This window comes from Carassius auratus, chromosome 27, assembly GCF_003368295.1.
Source record: "Carassius auratus strain Wakin chromosome 27, ASM336829v1, whole genome shotgun sequence".
NCBI classification, from domain to species: domain Eukaryota; kingdom Metazoa; phylum Chordata; class Actinopteri; order Cypriniformes; family Cyprinidae; genus Carassius; species Carassius auratus.
The window spans coordinates 31,276,375-31,295,497 of NC_039269.1; the positions used below are offsets into that span (position 1 = coordinate 31,276,375).

The 19,123-nt window shown below is 37.1% G+C and overlaps 1 protein-coding gene across 1 annotated transcript in view; it reads right to left on the minus strand.

Annotated features, from left to right (window-relative positions):
- The window catches only part of LOC113046492 (MAM and LDL-receptor class A domain-containing protein 1-like), a 29,070-nt gene extending 10,380 nt beyond the window's left edge, over window positions 1-18,690 (minus strand). The window contains 17 exon segments of the mRNA XM_026207334.1: window positions 7-266; window positions 361-498; window positions 887-952; window positions 1,177-1,261; window positions 1,384-1,640; window positions 1,783-1,920; window positions 1,997-2,047; window positions 2,180-2,445; window positions 3,026-3,309; window positions 4,985-5,365; window positions 5,528-5,724; window positions 7,144-7,684; window positions 12,746-13,101; window positions 13,229-13,310; window positions 13,968-14,215; window positions 15,551-15,640; window positions 18,672-18,690. Of these exon segments, the coding sequence (XP_026063119.1) occupies window positions 7-266; window positions 361-498; window positions 887-952; window positions 1,177-1,261; window positions 1,384-1,640; window positions 1,783-1,920; window positions 1,997-2,047; window positions 2,180-2,445; window positions 3,026-3,309; window positions 4,985-5,365; window positions 5,528-5,724; window positions 7,144-7,684; window positions 12,746-13,101; window positions 13,229-13,310; window positions 13,968-14,215; window positions 15,551-15,640; window positions 18,672-18,690 (3,459 nt within the window).
- Between the last annotated feature and the right edge of the window lie 433 nt (window positions 18,691-19,123).

Below are 19,123 nucleotides of genomic sequence, written 5' to 3' on the forward strand. Positions count from 1 at the left end.
ACTGACCTGGAACTTAACATCTGGTCTCAGGTCCACCCGTGCAAGATGCCACATGTTTCCTTGGTCTTCTCTCATTCTCCACACCTCTTTAGCCACATTGCCATATTGCAGCAGGTAGACACTCAGTCCCATGGTCCAGCTGGAGCCATACATGTGATACCAGAACTGAAGACACTGAGGTTGAGGATCAGCACATTCTGCACTGAGGAGACGGGCCGTGTCGCCATGGACAGCACTGTCACCCTCAATGTACATGTAAAACCCACCTTGACCAGGAAAAGGAGACATTTGATTAGGAAAACGGGTCAAAAAATGTATGCCAAAAACCAATATGTAAAATAATATTTTAAATTAACCTACTTCCTGTTGTGTGGTCAGAGGAGGGACCAGTCATTGATGTGGGGGTGGAGCCTTTGTGTCTTGTCCAATCAAAAACATCAGTCACTGGTTGAGTCCAACTGCAAATGTCTCTTTCAAAATCACAGTTCATTCTGCAATCTGACAAAACATGGCAACCATATAATCATCATGCCAAGCAGTTAACCATGATATCTGATATCTCACAAATCCATGTTAATTTAAATTTTCTAATGTTTTTATGTAACCCTCCCTTTTCACAATCCATAAACTTTACATTTATATTCACAAGACACTTTATGTTAAATTGCATTGAAGGTATACTGAACATGTGATCAGTTAATGCATTCCATAAGAATCAAACTCATGTTCTCTGCAGTTCAAACTACAAAAACATGTACAGGAACAATTACCTATGAATATTGTCTGAATATCTTACTTAATAAAACAACAGACGAAAATAAATTGGGTCACAAACAGTGTTTTACATCACTTTTACGTTTTACAATATTATTATTGGAAGTCTTACTTGGATGGGGGTCATGTAAGTTTGGAGTAGATGGATGGGGTGCAAGAGTGGTCGAGTCCAAATCTTCTGCAGACAAATATTTTGAGATAAAATTAATTGGAGCTTGTTTTAATCATATAATTGAAATATACTAAAAAAGTATATAAAAATATCAAAATATATCCAGTTAACAACATTTCTGAAGTAGAATCTGAAGTAGCAAAGCTAAAAAATTAAAATAAAAACACTGAAAATAGTCATGTCACAGAAAAGCTTCAAACTGTTTTTACAGATCAGTCTGTAACACTTACGGACACATGCACCATGCATTATGGACACATCATCTATGGACACATCTGAGCGAGGATTTGAGCCCCTGATGCCTTCAATGATGATCTGAAACAACAAACAATCACTCATCATATTTAACATATCTGCCTAGAGCACATCATCTTTTGTCCTCTGAATTCAATGACATTAACGCACACTTCTTGGGTTGTGCACATAGAATAACATACCTGGAATGACTGTTGTGGTTGGATTTCAACCTGGCCTTGGTACCAACTGTTGCCCTGGTTGTTAGTTCTAGACCATATTTTGAAGACACGACCGTTCTCAAATATGTAGAGGTTGAGTAACATAGCATTTGCCAAGCCATACATGTGAAACCAGAAGCTCAAACACTGCTTGCCAGTTGTGTGGCAGACGGGGGTCATTATTCGGGCTGAGTCGCCATGAACCACACTATCCCCCTCTATATACATGTAATAGCCACCTATATAAAACAGTCAGAGAGGCAGAGAGGTGAACAGGGCAGTCAAGCCAGGTATTTTTTTTTTTTTTTAGTTTTCCCCAATGTCACCAGAATCCCATAGTGTACTTTAGATTGTATAAACCAATTTGTACAGAAAACCTACTTCCTGTGGTGTGGTCACCGGCTGGCCCAGTGAAGTTTGTTGGCGTTGACCCTGACCATCTGGTCCAATCAAAACTGTCTTGGATAAGTTGTTCCCACCCACATTCATCCTGCTCAAAGTTACAGCTCCATGGGCAACCTGTGTGATGACAAAATAATTCAAATTAATATAGAAAAAAGAAGAAGGATAGATAGATAGAAGAAATAGTGCTTACTTGCTGAAGATGGACTTGGTTTGGGGTCATCTGTTGGCAGTGGATCAGCAACTGTATGGAAACAGAAACAAGTTTATATAGTTGTTTTTTTTTCAACTAATATACGAAAAAACATAAGAAAACAATCAATTAATTATTCGAAGTTAATTATTGAACACTTTTTTTTTTTTACCAATCACTTACAACACAAGGTGTGATTCCTCCAGTCTGGCAGAAGGACCTCAGCTATTTCACAAGCAGACACATAGTCCTCCAAAGAGGTGCAGAGCTGAGCTTTGTCACCCTTGGAAATACAGTAATCAGAAACACAGCTGCTGACATAAATCTGTGGTGGAACAAACCAGTGGCACTCTTTGAAAGCATCTTCAAACAGTTCACTGCACTTTGTATATGCATCATTCTCCAGGTCTGGATGACACTCAGGGGGGTTTGGAGAGCCATTAGTGCAACTGGAAAAAAGGTATAAAAAAACATTTGATATTACGATGTTGATTTTCATCACAGAAAATAAAACAAACAAACAAACAAACAAACAAACCAATAAATAATTAATGTTAATAGTGTCTCAAAACTTTTTGCCCCTTTGTATTTCACATTCCATGAATCAGTTAGGCTGCTGTTACTTTCCCATTTCCCATAACACTGGACCGATGAGTCAGTGAGTCACTTCGTGAACCGGACCATTCGAATCATTTTTGTGAAAAGTATCAAAAGATCCGACTGAAAAGAATGACTCGTTCACGAAGCAGACTCATAAACACGCCAAGATCAAGTGTGCATGTCATTTGTACAGAGTGACAACATTACTTTAAGTCTGTTCATCTTACAGAACTGTCAACACGACTTTTATTTTATTTTTATTGTTTTTTATTTGGTGTCTGAGTTGAGTAATACTGCTTTAAATCACTGAGGTGCCGCGCAACATCTATCAGTATCATTGCACAATATCTGTTTGTTTGTCTGTCTTTGTCCATTCAGCTTAATATTTTAGGAATCAATATATTTTTTGTCAGGTTTCCAAACTCTTACGTCCAGTCGCTTTCGTTGGTATTCCAGCTGCTGGCGAACTCGTGCGGATTCGCTACTGTGTTGCCGTCCGGTGTCAGAAAGTCATCAAACTGACTTCCGGAGTAGGTCCCGCACAGGCCGCACAACACTCCTCTGTTGCGTTCATCCACCTGGACGAACAGCCTGGCGTTTCCAAATAGCAGCCTTAGACCGAAGTTTGTATTAACCTGAGCGTAGGGCCCCGACTGAAACACAGACACAGAAGAACCAAACTCCGCAGGGAGGCGAACCCGACCACCGTTTACCTGGAGTGAAGAAAAACGAGTCAAGGTAAGGAACTTTTTGAATATAGCCTACGTCAACAAACCTTTCGAAGAAATGAAATGAGGCCTAGATTTGGACCTTTACGAATTTATTTACAGTACCTTTTTTATTATTGATTATTATATGTTCAGTAATTAATCAGAATTAATTTAAATTAAATTAAATAAAAAAATATTTATTTTTATCTATCTATCTATCTATCTATCTATCAGTAAAGGATACTTAAATTGCCTATGTTTTAAATTCAGTAGCTACTAATACTATTTATACATTAATTTACTATTTACTGCAGTTTTGTTTCCCTATGCAGCTTTTTAATAACTTTTATATTACAATAATAATTTATTTTGGTAAATGTCTTAAAATTAATGTAACTATGGAAATAAATTAAATGGTTCTACAATAAGATATAAGCAAAATATAAAGTCATATTTTTTTTCTTTACGTTTTTAGATTGAGTTTTTTTGTGAGGTTCAGGTTTTAAGACTGGGAAAAGGAGGGATATAAAATTTACTATGATGGCCATGGATTCTGCCAAAACATGATTCATCGTGTTGCTAACATGAAATCATGATACATTTCTCGTAGTAGTGTAATCTTCAAACTGATGCTTTTAGAAGTATTTTTTAAAATTGTCTTTCTGTTTCTTATTTTTTTATTTTATTTTATTTTTATTTTTTTTACTGGCTGCTGCTGCCAAGTTGTGACAGTTGTATTGTTGTAAAAATAACCAGAGTAAGTTTAGTATTCTTCCGGAAACTATTTCAGTAAATGTTTGATAAGGGATATTTGATTACTATCCCAAATCATCATGCGAATCAAAAAAATGTGCTTAGATTTGTACATTTAAAACTGGGTCATTCATTTGTTGGCACATTGTTTTATTTTCAGTGTGAGGGCCAGAGAGTGTCATGTTACTGATAACATGGTGATGAATACTTTGGTTAAAAAAAATCTGTGCCAGTGGCCTGATTATGTGAAGCAGAAGTCACTATCAGAACACTTCTCAAATGTTATCACCGAAAGATAACATGTGACGTCATAAGCATACACGTCTCTTATCACTTACCTTTAAAATATGAACATTTTACTTGCACTAAACACTAATTATGGGTCATATATTTTAGATGGCAGCTCCTGCCCACATTTCTTTCCATGAACTGCCCATGTATATCAGGAATGATTAGGTACATACTGGGAGATTAGTGCTACGTGGAAAACCCAGACATCACAGACTTCCCCTCACTGTAATTTGTTTGCTTTTCTTGTTCTCTGGCGCTATCTTTCTAGTTTCTGATCACATGTATAATCACCAGATTGATGTGTAAATATGGGTGGTCATGTATTGATGTATTTATCTTTATGATGTTACAAAGTTAGCATTTTTGCAGCTTGGAATTTGTTTGGACTAGGCAGTTTTGAGATCTGAAATTTAAAAAAAAATTTCATGGTATTTCAAGAATCGAGATCTCATTATATAATTCCTTTGTAACTCATGCCGTATGGTACCACAAATGGTTAATCAATTCATATTTTCCCCCCTATTTTTTAATATGCATTGCTTATTAAAGGTGTAAGTGAATACATTAAGTCTGTACAAACACTGATAGTACAATGTAGTCAAATCCAAATGAATGACAAAAACAAGACACTCACAGAAACCTGCTTGTTCTTTCCAATGACAATATGTAGGCCATCCATGTCAAGAGCTACAGAGTTAAGAGAGGAAGTTGCAGAGTTGTTCTGGCCCTCATTTCGTGCTGTTATTGTGAACAGGGTGTCAGTAGCCCCGCAGGTCTTTGCTATGGTGTAGTTGCAGGTGCCCCAGAAGGAGTAGGCTTTGCCATCGAAAGTGATGTAATGAGGGTCACCGTAGACGCTGCAGGTCACCGGGCTGGACGGAAAGCAACCCAAGACTCCGTCTTTAACCATGCATACTTCATCAGTTTTGCAGGACGTAGGAGAACACTGAATGTTCCCATTGCCCAAACACTGGCACTGCTGCTCACATTCACCCTCCATAAATGTCTCTCTGACCTAGATAGGAAAGGAAGAGAAAGATTAAAATATACTATTTTAGTAAAATCTACAGAAATATTTTAGTAAGCTATGTGCATTAACAAAATCTATCTATCTGTGTCTGTCTGTCTATATCTATCATGACATGATGATAACAATAAGATGGCTAAGCTACTGTACCAAATAATGCTGTCCATTAGCCCAGCATCCACAGTCATCAGCTGATACACATGCTCCTCCGCTGAGCATGAGGCCATCGTCACACTCGCAGCGCTCCTCACATATCCCACAAGACCCTGTAGCATCCTGGCTGGAGCAGGTCTTAGGGCAGCCGCTGGCACAGGTATTATAGTGGCTTTGAGGGCCACACGCCACAGCTAAAACAGAAACGTGAAGAATCAAGCATAAATAATCAGATTTATAGATTCACTATATGTTTCTCAGTGCCTTTGTGGTTTGTAATGGAAAGTTAAGGATCAGCTGGTCAAGGTGTGGAAGATTATTAATTAATAACCAGTTACTATGTGTAGTACATCTGTGTGGGTTGTTAGGTGGAGACCGCACCACTGCTACTGATTACAGAAGGGCTGAGATTAGGCCATTTGCTCAACATGGGCTCAAATCAGGTAGTCTAATCTGACATGTCAAGCTTTAATTTATATATATATATATATGCTTAGTCTAATAATACTTGGCAGTACTTGTATCGCTTGTCTCCATTGTTTCATAGTTTTGGGTGGAGATGAGATACTAAGGCTTTAAACTGATATTCAAGGTCAATGGTTCAAGGCCAGTTTCACATATGCTGCTTGATGCCTATTTTTGAGATTTAAAGGGTAATATTACAAACTTGAAGTTGAAAGGATAACAATATATTATGGCAAAGATTTAACCCAAGATTTAGTGAGACTATGGGGGTGGACCTCCGTCCCTCTAGTAGGTTTCGGGGCCGTTGTGCCTTTGAAGAAAATTTTAGATATTTTAAGGTTAAATGCATCAATCTGGTGCATTGTTTGAGGAAAATTATGAATAATATCTTAATATTATAATTCAACTAATAACTATAGAAATATTGGTATATAATTTTTTTTTTTTATAGTAACCAGCACATTCAAATATTGAGTTCACTTTGAATTGAGACATTGAAACACTGGACCATGAGCTGCTTGCATCAACACAGTTCTGCAGACATGCAGAATTATTTAATTCAATTGCAAGATTTTGCTATTTGATAAACTCACAATTTAAAGATGCTTTGACAAAGTAATGTCTTTTATGAAGATATGACGCGTAATTTTTTTCCCGGTTTGTTATGGAACTGTGACGGACGCGCAGAGCCTGAATAATAATTGTGGTTTTATAGGAGATTTCATAAGACATATTTGTCTATATTTCGTATTATACATCATAATGTGATGCCTAAAATTCACTTATAGTATTTTTTTAAATAAAGTAATTTAAAATAACAGCTATTTATTGGTCATCACCCAAAAGTAATTACTGTCTTATCAGTATCGACCATAATATATTTTAATCCTGGTGCACTTTCAGAAATTGCATTAGTAATGCATAATGTAAATATCGAATGTTCATTCACAAATTAAAGTCTGTTTAAAAAGGAAAACTTTACAGATCAAATAATACTTTTTTTAACTGAATAAATCATGGCCAAAAAAGCCTCAGAGACTTCCATTGTGGCTGCATTACTGTGACACATTCTTTATTGAACACTAATGTTGAGTTTATGAACAAAATGTTCTTTTTATAGATAATTTTAGAAAATGTTAAGCACATACGACAGAATGTTGTGTTCCTCCAGGCCAGAACAGAGATCCCAACTTTGTCGCAGGTGGCACTGAAGGCCTCAATGGCATCGCAGAGGGCTGTGGGATCTCCATGAGTTGTACACATATCATACATACAGCTTCGGAAGAAACTGTCTGCATTCAGAACAGATGAGCACGTTGAGAATAGCCCTTGTCTGGATGTTAGAATGCCGCAGTAAACCTCGCTGGCGTACTTCTGTTCCTCTGCATCTGTACAGACCCTGAGCAGGGTGGGTTCCCCACACACACTCTGCCCTAAAACATGTGTGTCCTGCACCAGTGACCCGTCTGGGATCTTGAAGTCGTCTTCTGTCTCGTGGTTAAAGTTACCACACATGCCACAGATTCTGTTTGAGTAATGGCTGGGGACAATCACCTGTACGGCACCGGATCTCAAGTAGAGGACAGACAGTTTGAAGTCTGTCTGAAGGACCAAAGCATCTCCCTGGGCATTAACCGTAACTTTGTTTTTTTGCAGGAGTAGAGGGAGATTCTTCCAAATCCCATTAACCTGATAAGGACGACAGTGGAAAGAGGTTGACGGAGTAGTTCACATAAAAATTAAAATTCAAGATGTAGAAGAGATTGTTTCTTCATTTGAACAGATTTGGAGGAATTAAGCATCATTGCATCAATGGATCCTCTGCAGTAAATGGGTGCCGTCAGAATGATTTAATTGCCAGAAGTGAGGGTTTAAAGTTAAAATGCCTTAATGGATTTGTTTATTAAAACACATAGCTTTGGGAAGTCATGGCCTAGTAGTTAGAGAGTATGACTCCTAACCCTAGGGTTGTTGGTTCGAGTCTCGGGCCAGCACCGAACCCCCAACTGCTCCCCGGGCGCCGCAGCATAAATGGCTGCCCACTGCTCCGGGTGTGTGTTCACAGTTTCAGGGTTTATGCGGGGTTGTAAAAAGTAGTAAAAGGTAGTAAATTAAATTATGTCAAATTAAGGCCAGTAAAAAGTAGTAAAAAGTTGTAAACGTCATCTAACGAGGTAGTAAATTTTTGAAGCCCCATCTAACTAGGTCTATATCATGGGTGTCCAAACTACGGTCCAGTTTTTATTGGCCCGCAGCCAGGGTCCGAAATTAACACCCACCAAGTGGCCAGTAAATCTCAAATCTTTCTTAGATAATAGATATAGGATATTTCTAATTTGTTTAGGTCTGTGAGGCGAGTAGCCTAGGCTATCTATACGCTGAGTTTCGGTTCATGTCTGAACGTGTTGTGATTATACAAAATAATGAAACATGGATTAAAATTAAGATGAAATTAATACAAAACGAAATTCCTTTCAAAGAGAGGCTTTGTGTTTTCTGTTTGATGTCTCTGGGAAAGTTTTAAAAGCATCCTTAATGGAGAACGAACAGTTAGGCTACATAACATGTTTTTTTCCTCAAATGCAAACACGAAATAAAAGACAAAATACTTTTTAAAAAGACAAACCATACATTTTTGGGGAAAAAATATGTATTTATAGCTTTTGAAAAAAAATATGGATGGATTAATAGCGTTTTGGAAAAAAATATGGATTGATTTATAGTGTTTGGAAAAAATCTGGATGGATTTATAGCGTTTTGGAAAAAAAATCTGGATGGATTAATAGCGTTTTGGAAAAATTTGGCCTTCACTAAAAAAAGTTTGGACACCCCTGGTCTATATGGTTTTCAATTAGGGTAACTTACGTGTGCAGGCCTATTTCCTTACTAAACTTCGATGAATTTATTTTTATTTTGATTCGGACCCAAAGACAGAGAAAAGAATGGTCGGACCTGAGTGAACGGAATGGCGTCATGCGATGTGTACGTTGGGCGGTTCAAGCTGATAGCTTGGCGGTAAACCTCTGCTTCGCGCGAGTTTACCAAGTAAATATGGGGAAGTGCAAGTTTTCGGAACTCTGGCTGGATGACGCTCGGTTTAAAAACTGGCTTAGGCCAGTAGTTGGAAACAGCCGAGAAGCTTTTTGGAACGTTTGCAAGAAAACGATAAATATGATATTATATATATATATATATATATATATATATCAGAGATGCTCACAAGTCTCTGAGCTAGAGTCCAAGTCAAGTCTCAAGTCTCTGAGCTAGAGTCCAAGTCAAGTCTCAAGTCTCTGAGCTAGAGTCCAAGTCAAGTCTCAAGTCTCTGAGCTAGAGTCCAAGTCAAGTCTCAAGTCTCTGAGCTAGAGTCCAAGTCAAGTCTCAAGTCTCTGAGCTAGAGTCCAAGTCAAGTCTCAAGTCTCTGAGCTAGAGTCCAAGTCAAGTCTCAAGTCTCTGAGCTAGAGTCCAAGTCAAGTCTCAAGTCTCTGAGCTAGAGTCCAAGTCAAGTCTCAAGTCTCTTTATTATATTAAGTCTCTGGTTATAATAAATGTTGCATCACGTACAGCGACCCATCCAAGCTGCTTAGAACACTGCATAGCTATATATAAGGAATTCATTTGTATTTTGCATTTATGGATTCAGTAATGGCCTTCTGTCTGTCCTGGCTGTATAGCTGCACACCTCTTGTCTGGCTTAAGAATGAACAAAGCTACGCTGACTTATGTTATTCATACAATACCTACTCACAAATAAACATCAAAAACAAAGCCGGCTGCAATGAATTTCTGTGCAAAACAGCTTTTACTACAAACACTTCCACACAAGAACATTGTTATCACACAAGAACATTTTGATAGAGAACCAAAAATATTTAAAGTAGATAAAATTAGAATAAATAAAATGGAAATGTCTACATACTATTATTACTGTAAACTTTGCAAATAGGACATCAGCCCCTTCAAGTCAATGAACAATAACAAAGTGGGCTGCAATGAATATCTGTGCAAAACGTCATGGCTCCGCTCCTACCCAATGACAGAGGCACGCATGTTTTTTTCCACTGGAGTACTCACGTGAAGGATGCGTGCACAACTAATAACTAATATCATCACGCTATAAAGGGTTGGCCTGCGCTGGGTGCGCCCCTCCCCCTAACTGTTCTGTCTCGCGGAGGAGCTCATTTGTGTGCATCTGTGTGAAACACGCGCTCTGAAACACGCATAGGAAAAAAGAGCGACAGAAAGAACGGCTCCCCTCCAGCCGTGACTCGGCTCCCATCGTTCATGTTTATGAGCCGTTCAAAAGAATCGGTTCGTTCGCCAACGTCACAACTAACAGCGAGCTCATCTGACGTTTACTAAAAATTAACATTGTTCACGAGTCCCGGAGCTCGAGTCCGAGTCGAGTCTGAAGTCTTTCGAGGACGAGTCTCAAGTCGAGTCTGAAGTCACTGTTTGTGCGACTTAAGTCGCACTCGAGTCCGAGTCTCAAACTCGAGTCCCCATCTCTGATATATATATATATATATATATATATATATATATATATATTAGGGGTGTAACGATACGCGTATTCGTATTGAACCGTTCGGTACGACGCTTTCGGTTCGGTACGCGGTACGCATTATGTATACCGAGCGGTTCGTTGGAGTAATTAATTATATTTGAAAAAAAAAAAAAGAGAGAGAGAGAGAAATATAATGATATGCGTTCAACAAGGTAGCCCAATAACCCAAACAACGTAACAGGCAACGCCCCTGACACCCCCGAAGAAGAAAAAAACACCATCTTATATGTTTATGTTAGGCTACTCAGCAGGCGCTCGCTCACTCAGCACGCGCTGAAGGCTCGTTGCAAAATAGCCAATGCGTTTAACAGACTAGAAATGAGAAGATCCTCCAATAACCAACAGGTCTGGTGTTTGGGTGCACTTTGGATTCCCTTTAAGCTATAATGGTGATGGCAAGAGAGTGGTGGATAAAAAAACAACGGTATGTCGCATCTGCAACATGACAGGGTACACCAGCGGGAATAAAAAAAAAAAAAAAAAACACCAGCGGGAATATCTGGGATATATGCGTCAGTACTATCTGGGAAAAGACGAAAAAAAGGAGAAACATGCACGCAGCAAACTATCCCTGCAGCATTTAGACACTATAGCTTACAGGGAATCCAACCCAAACACCAGACCTGTTGGTTATTTTAGGATCTTATATTTCTGGTCTGTTAAAGGCATTCGACATTTTGAAACGAGCCTTCAGCGCGTGCTGAGTGAGCGAGCGCCTTAGGGGCCGTTCACATATCGTGCCTAAAAACGCATGGAAAACGCTAAGCGCGTCTTTCTCCTCCTTTCCAAAGCGCTTGGGCAGAAGCGCTCATGAGGCGTCTGTCTTTGCTAAGCAACAATGACGTGCTCTCTCCATGAGACGCGGAAATTTCAGCGAAGGATAAATGGATTTGCAGCTCTAAAAATCGCTTGCAGTAGCTCTGCTACTAAATTTATTTCAAAATTGCAATCCATATACAACTATGATCAGCTGATCCTTCATCTTGGCTGAGCTCTCAACGTTGTTACGGGAAAGGATGAAGCTGATTGGTTGGTTCTTGTCACATGACCCGCGGTGCGCTTGCGGCATTCTGAAAAGTTGAGATGTTTTTACATTTTGCTGTATCTAAAACGTACCGAACCGTGACATCAGTGTATCGTATCGAACCGAACCGTGAATTTTGTGAACCGTTACACCCCTAGTATATATATATATATATATATATATATATATATATATATATATATATATATATATATATATATATATATATTATATATTATTATTAAGTTTGTAACATATTATTATATTATTACACATTGTGTAGCTGTTAATTCTAAAGGTCCAGTCTGTCTTCAAATTTTTATGTAATTGTAACTCTTTGACATATTGAGTAAATCCTATGGACCAAGGCCTGTTGTGATATCTTGATTAATCCAAGTTCTATGGTAGAGTTACCCTCTTACTTGAATGTAGCTCACTCACTTGTCCTAACACACATGCACACTCACATACACCTACAGAACCTCTCCTGACTTTCTCCTTCTCGCTCTCTCTGGTTCTCTATTTCTCCCTTCCAGTGTTGAAATTAAGTTATAATTGCCTCCTTAAATTGTGATTTAAATATGTTATTAATTCATTTTGGAAAGATATTTCATGTCTTTACTTGTCACTTTACTTAACACTTAACACTGCTACAGTTGAAGTTTGAAGTTGTGTTGGTAGTAAAAATATTGTGATGGTAGTAAAATAGGTGGTAAAAAGGTAGTAAATTCAATTTAAGAATCTCTGTATAAACCCTGAGTTTGTGTGTGTTCACTGCTGTGTGTGTTCACTTTGGATGGGTTAAATGCAGAGCACGAATTCTGAGTATGGGTCACCATACTTGGCTGAATGTCACATCACTTTCACCTTACAAGATGCTAATTGATGGACTGAAGTGGTGTGGATTACGTGTGGATTATTGTGATGTACTGTATTTGTCTGCTGTTTGGCCTCTCATTCTCATGACACCCATTCACTGCAGAGAATCCATTGGTGAGCAACTGATGTTATGCTAAAGTCCTCCAAATCTAATCTAATGAACAAAATCCTCTACATTTTTGCCCGAGAGTGCGTACATTTTCAGCAAATGTTCATTTTTGTGTGAACTATTGCTTAAGACAAAGACAAATATGTTCATCATTATGTTTGGTTGACAGCTCACCATGACTTTGCTCCTCTCTTTCCTCACCATGGTCACTCTCAGACCATGTACATTGATGTTCACCTGCTGAATGGAGGATACGTGCGAGTCCCCTTTATTCTCATTTTGCACCTCTACTGCAAACTCAGGAAGCAACCCTGAGTCATCGCAGACCTTTGACAAGACGTAGGTACAAGGACTCTTAAATTGGAAGCTGACCCCATCAAAAGTAGTGTAGTGTGGGTCAGAGGCCACATGGCAGGTGCCAAAAGTATCTTTGGACCGAGGGTCGTGAGAACAGATGAGTTGCTCATCAGTGCAAGTGCAGCGAGTGCTTTTATCAGTCCAAAATGTGCTTCCTCGCCGACATTGTGGCCCTGTGGATGATATATCAACACTTTACTATTTCCCAAAGGCCAGTAAATATGGTGAATTTAGATTGAGGATGTTTGTATTTTGGTAAGTGATGTACTAGGTCAAAATAATAATAATCATGTCACTCACCACATTGTCCCTTCCGTATTCCTATTTTGTCAAAGGCAGTTTGTTCATCATCTTGCAGACCTTTCAGTCGCTCAAAAATAACCTGCCAAAGAACACAATTACAGTTGCAGGGAGTAATAGTGATTCTTCAGTGCCAGCAAAATGTTCATCACTCAAGACTCAAAAGTTTTTAAAATAACTACAATTACTATTGTCCTCATTATTTTCACAGATTGCTTTCTTTTATTAGACAACTTACAGAAATTAATGTCGTATTTTAAGATGGCAGACAGCTTAACTTACATTGCATGAGTCTAGAAGTCAAATTCTGTAGGTTTTTCAAGGGGGTTACTTCCTACCTAATAAGTCTCCATTTGTGAATTGAATGGAGTTATTTTTGTATCTGTATTGCTTATCCAAATTTTTTTGCATCAAAAACCACAAATATGTTTTATTTATTTATGTTTAAATAGATTTTTGCCCAAATGTTAAGGTTAGAAAGTTTTGAGATCACACACACACATATATATATTAATCTTGCATCATAATTTGCTGGCCAGTGATCTGTGCCAGTGATATATATTATTATATAATTATTATTATTTTTTTTTTTTGTGCCGGCATGATAAAAAACTTTCTGCATACACAGTTAAAACACATGAAAAAAAAAAATCTTTTTCAAAAGATCTTTTTATATTATCTGCTATCTTTCTCTATAAAGATGCCCAAAACTTAAATATGAATATTTAAATTGCTGTACCTGGATGTTGTCTTTGTCAGACTGCTTTGTGAGAGGGACGAAGACTTGTCTCCAGTCTCCAGTGCTAGATGTCTCTGAGGTCCAAATCACTGTTTGCAGAAAATCAGCCTCTAGCAAAACCTTGAGTTCAGAACTCTTCTTAAGTTTATGGTACCAGAACTCCAGACAGGAGTCTTCTGAGATCTCAAGAAATCCACTCTTAAGGCGAAACACACCAGATGGACTCTCAGAATGGAGAGATGTTTCATCTATAGCACACAGACAAAAAACTAAAATAGTGAAAATTTGATGCTTTCCATCTTTTCCATTTTGGTTACAATAACAATAACCAATAATTGATTCAGGTTTAATGCTGTGTTTGTGGGTAAAATGTATCCTGATACGTAGCGATCTGGTGCTTATGTCAACTGTGCAAGTTTGAATCTGGATTGTTGTTACTTGTCATTGTTCTTATAAGTAGTACAAAGGCCCAAATAGAGCTCTGTTTTGTACAGAATATAGAGAACTATGATTATGTTTTCTCAAACACAATGAGTTTGTCATGTTTACAAGCATAGGCTGTATTAATAACATATGCTCTTGCATATAGTTCATAGAGTGACCTCTAAAAGCATGCAGTCATAAATAACTACCAAATCACCTGCTTGCAGACTCAAAGCCAACATATGCCACAAGTTAGACTCTGATCTGTACTTTGTGTTTTGCAAATTTGCAATACAATGTAGCTTGTCGACATCTCCTTGGTGTTATAAGGTTTTATCTTACATTCTTATCAAAATTGAATTATTCACATATTCTTATTCTGTAAAATGTTCTTCCTAAATTCAGGCCTTATTCTCATGTCATATACAGTATAATTGTGATGTTCTGCAAAACAACACATTTTCTAACACTTTTTCTTACAGGTGAAAATCAGATGGTCAGATCTGTTCTCTCGCAGGTGCATGACAGTGTAAGCTTCACAGTGAACACTACTGCATCACTCTCTTCAGCATAGTCCATATCAACAACTAAAATATATTTTGACTCCATATAGTGGTTATTTTGGGAAAATCATAATAGAATCAAGTACTTTTTTTACTTTCACTTGAGTAAAATTGAAAAAACTAGTACTTTTATTTTACTGGAATAATATTTTATTATACATATGTGTACTTTTACTCAAGTACTTGATTTGTGCACTTCGTCCACCACTGTATGTATGTATGTATGTATATAATTATACATTTTACATACATATGTAATTTTTTTTTTTTGGTAAAAAGTTAATAGGGTCACTAGGAAGAGGTAGGCCTATATAATAGTGTCAGTATTTTTATATTTTTTCTGCTCAAACATAATACCTGATGACTTAATAAATGCAAATCACCTTTAGCTCCTTAGAGTGGCACTGTTTTATAGACAATGACGACGTGATGTTTCACACATAATTACCACAGATCGGCAAAAATTGAACTGACTTGATCTCTGCGTGTTGTAAGCAACCTGTTAACTGCTGTTGTTGTTCAGCAGGTGGATGGATTGGTTGTAAACACAAAGCAGTTACTGTCTCTGCAGCAATTTCGTCTCCACAGTATAATTACCTGTTGCCTTCTGAGCGCTGATGGGTCCCTCAGAGGTCCAATCACAGGATGCTGGCAAATCACTGCCAAAATCACACTTCGCAAAATAATCTACAGCACAGGAGGGAAAAGTGATTAAAGGACAATAAAAAAGTGGAGTGAGAATAAGAACCTAACCACCAAAAAAGAGAAAGAAACCCGAAAACATAGTTCTGTTTGGATTGTTACAACAAATGTCCATGTCTCCAGCCACTCATGCGTGAAATTGGTCATACCGGTGTGAGTGCTTCTATTAGAGAAGACTAAAAGGTTTACAACTCATCAGAGTTTGATAGCATGGTTTCTAACAGGTCCTCTTTTCAGTTCCACAGATGACACTTTAATTAAAACTTTTCTATATAATGCATTATAGATGTTGCATTAATTATGCCTTGTAATGCAAATCATAATGCATTGTACTATTTTATGAGTAATTTTAACCACTGTTATAATAGATTATATCACTTATGCATTAGTTGTTAAACATTTAGAATATATAATGCATTAAACAACAAAAAGCTCTTTATGTATGATAACGCATTTGGTTACAATTATTTCTAAAATATATATAATGCATTATAATAAACAAGCTGCATAATGCATTATACATTCAGTAAGTATTGTAGGTTAAAAATGCATTAGAATATTTGCAGATTTTTACATATACCTTTTATAAAGGTGTAACAATGCATACATAAATATTATAATGTATATTATCTTATATTATACAATATTATTAATAATAGTAGTAATAATAGTAATATAATTATATATATTTTTAAACATTAATGACTGAACTTATTCAGAGAACTCATTATATTGTTCATTACAAGTTATAACTAATGCATTATATACATTATAAAAATAATATTTTATGTATATATGTGTTACCACCCTAAAATTATAACCTTATAGAAGCGAGGCATCTGGATTTGTGCTGATGTAGTTCCTACCTGCATTTGACGTCCAGTCAGGAAGAGTGAGTGGAAAACCACTGCAAGTGATGAAAAAAAACAAAAACAAACCTGTATTATTAAATGTTAAAAACTCGGCTTTGTTAAACACAATATAAGAGTGATAGAATAAAAACCTACCCTGAATGAGCCTCAGTGTTGAGAACACATAAATAGGCTACTATAGAGAGCAACCTCAGGTATGCGTCCCCTGACATAGTTTGTCTCCAGTGTCTCTTGAGAGTCCTCTAGTGTTGAGCTGAGCTGGGTCTACCTCAGGACAATGAGAAGGGTTCGAATGTGCTGGCTGTTATGAAGGTGCTGAAAATGCACCATTGACCTGTACTAGGTGTGGTTTTGTCAGTCGGGAGGGGTTTTGATGTATAGTTAGTTACGCATGTTGTTCACTGTACTTTATTCAATTCAATTTAGTCCCAGTCACGTCCATTTCAAAGTCCAGCTTTTGTGTTTTAGCCACAAGTTTAATGATTTCTGTCTAATGCAAAATTGCTATTGAAATATTAGATTCTAGCCAAAGCTGGTATAATCCCATTTTGGGCTAATGTCTCAGAATGGCCAAGCTGGTGTTTAGCTGATTTCCGTGGTTGGTGTGGTGGTCTTTGGGCTTGGCTATTTAGAAATCAAGAGACTTGATCAGATCGAGTAAGCAATTGAATTGATTGATTTATTTATTACATATTATTAAAGACAAATGGCACTTTAAACAACAATTATTATTTTTTTTAAATCGTATAAACATTTTTAAGATTCATAGCATGCCAGATAGATTTTCTTAACACTGTTGTGATTGTTAATTGGACTTTTTAACAGTGCATTTGTTATTCAAGTACTGTATTACAGTTTATGCGAATAGATTTGCATTGTCCTCAGGTTAATTGAACCTTGTCAGGCCATTAAAGTCACCCTGCCCATATTTGTACCACTGACCTGTTTAATGCTCATTTCTATTTGGCACAAACACTTTTCATAGGACAGCTATTGAGTTATGGACTTTGCTGTAATTATGTCCTAGCCACTGGCTTTATTTGCAATATGAGACCTCACAAGTAAGTTTCCAATTGACACTCTTTTTTTTATATGTATTTCCTGTTCTTCTCTTCAAACTGTCCGACAGATAAGAGAACGCCAGCAAGCCTTTGTTATAAGAGATTGACACATGCAGTACTTTTCTTTAACGATATCATCTCAGGCATATGTAAATGGTGTGACTTCCAGGATTTGGGTGTCATACATGTGCTATCAACTAAACTCTTGGACCGCAGCAAACAAAGTTTCTCCTTTACAGTAAGCTATGAAACAGACTGCAGGTGCAGAGACAGGTGAATGACTGCAATTTTCATCTCAGATAAGATTACAATTGCTGTTTACCCTCAGTGGGTCATTAAGTGTCGTCCTCTGACAGCAGATGCACAATATCAGAAAATGAACATTGCTTTTCTCTCAGCGCTTGGTTTTAATGAGAAAGTGTGTATGAATGATGTGAAATGACTGTCCTGAGAGAGGTTAGAAATAGCTTTTCTTTGATGCTCAATTATAAAAGAATCAAGGTCAAGAGCAGGTCCAGCCCTCGAGTATAAAGAGCTGAGTAGGTTATGACTTAGCCTATTACATAAAGGAGATACAACTTGCAGTCGTTTATGCTATTGCTAGCGTTAACCAAGTTGTACACCAAGGCTGCATTTGTTAAAGCAAAAATACAGTAAAACATTAATAGTGTATAGCAATTTAAAATAAAATTTTATATCTGTATATATTTAAATGTAAATATTTATTTATTTCTCAGCAGCCATTACTCCAGTCTTCAGTGTCATAATGAAACGATTTTTATTATTATCCGTGGTTTTAACATAATTTGAAATCTCTTTGAAAAAAATTAGCTGGACCCAAAATTTTTAATTGTAGTGTATGTATCATATCATATTTTTGTTTATTTCTGTTTAATTCAGTCTTTTTTTATTGTTAAAAACTAAAAGTATTTCTTAAAGAAGCCAGTGCATTCTATAATTTCAGCGACAAACAAACATGTACTTCAGTTCTACTCCAAACCGATTGTTATTATTATTTTTTTGAAACAACCATAATTTGCTCTCTCCTTGGAATATCAGAAAGGTGAAAATTAAAATGTTTACCTGGAATCTTATCCACCATGGATTAGATCACACATGCCTTTTTCAGATATTTAATAATATCTTCCAGTTGAATGATTGCAGAGTACTCCCTGTTTTCAGAGATGAATACAATCATGTGTTAGAATTGTTTTTATTGAGCCCTTAAGGGAAGTTTACCGGCATGTGATGTGTACACTGGGTCCAGATAAAGGCTGGTGTCAATGAGAGTGTTTGTGCAGAGTGTATTTGCTAACTGTCAGAGATAAGCGAAGTCTCTCTATGAGAGCAGAAGACTGACAGCTCTAAATGGACATTCCCCCGGCCGTTCCCTGACTCTTACTGTCATTTGTGTCAATATGGAATGAACTAAAAGAATATTAATGCTACGTTCTGTTCCTTTTTCATCTCATAAAGTTTCTCTCTGAGATTGTCTGTCACTGTTTGCACACAGAGAGAGTTTGGCTCTCTTATGA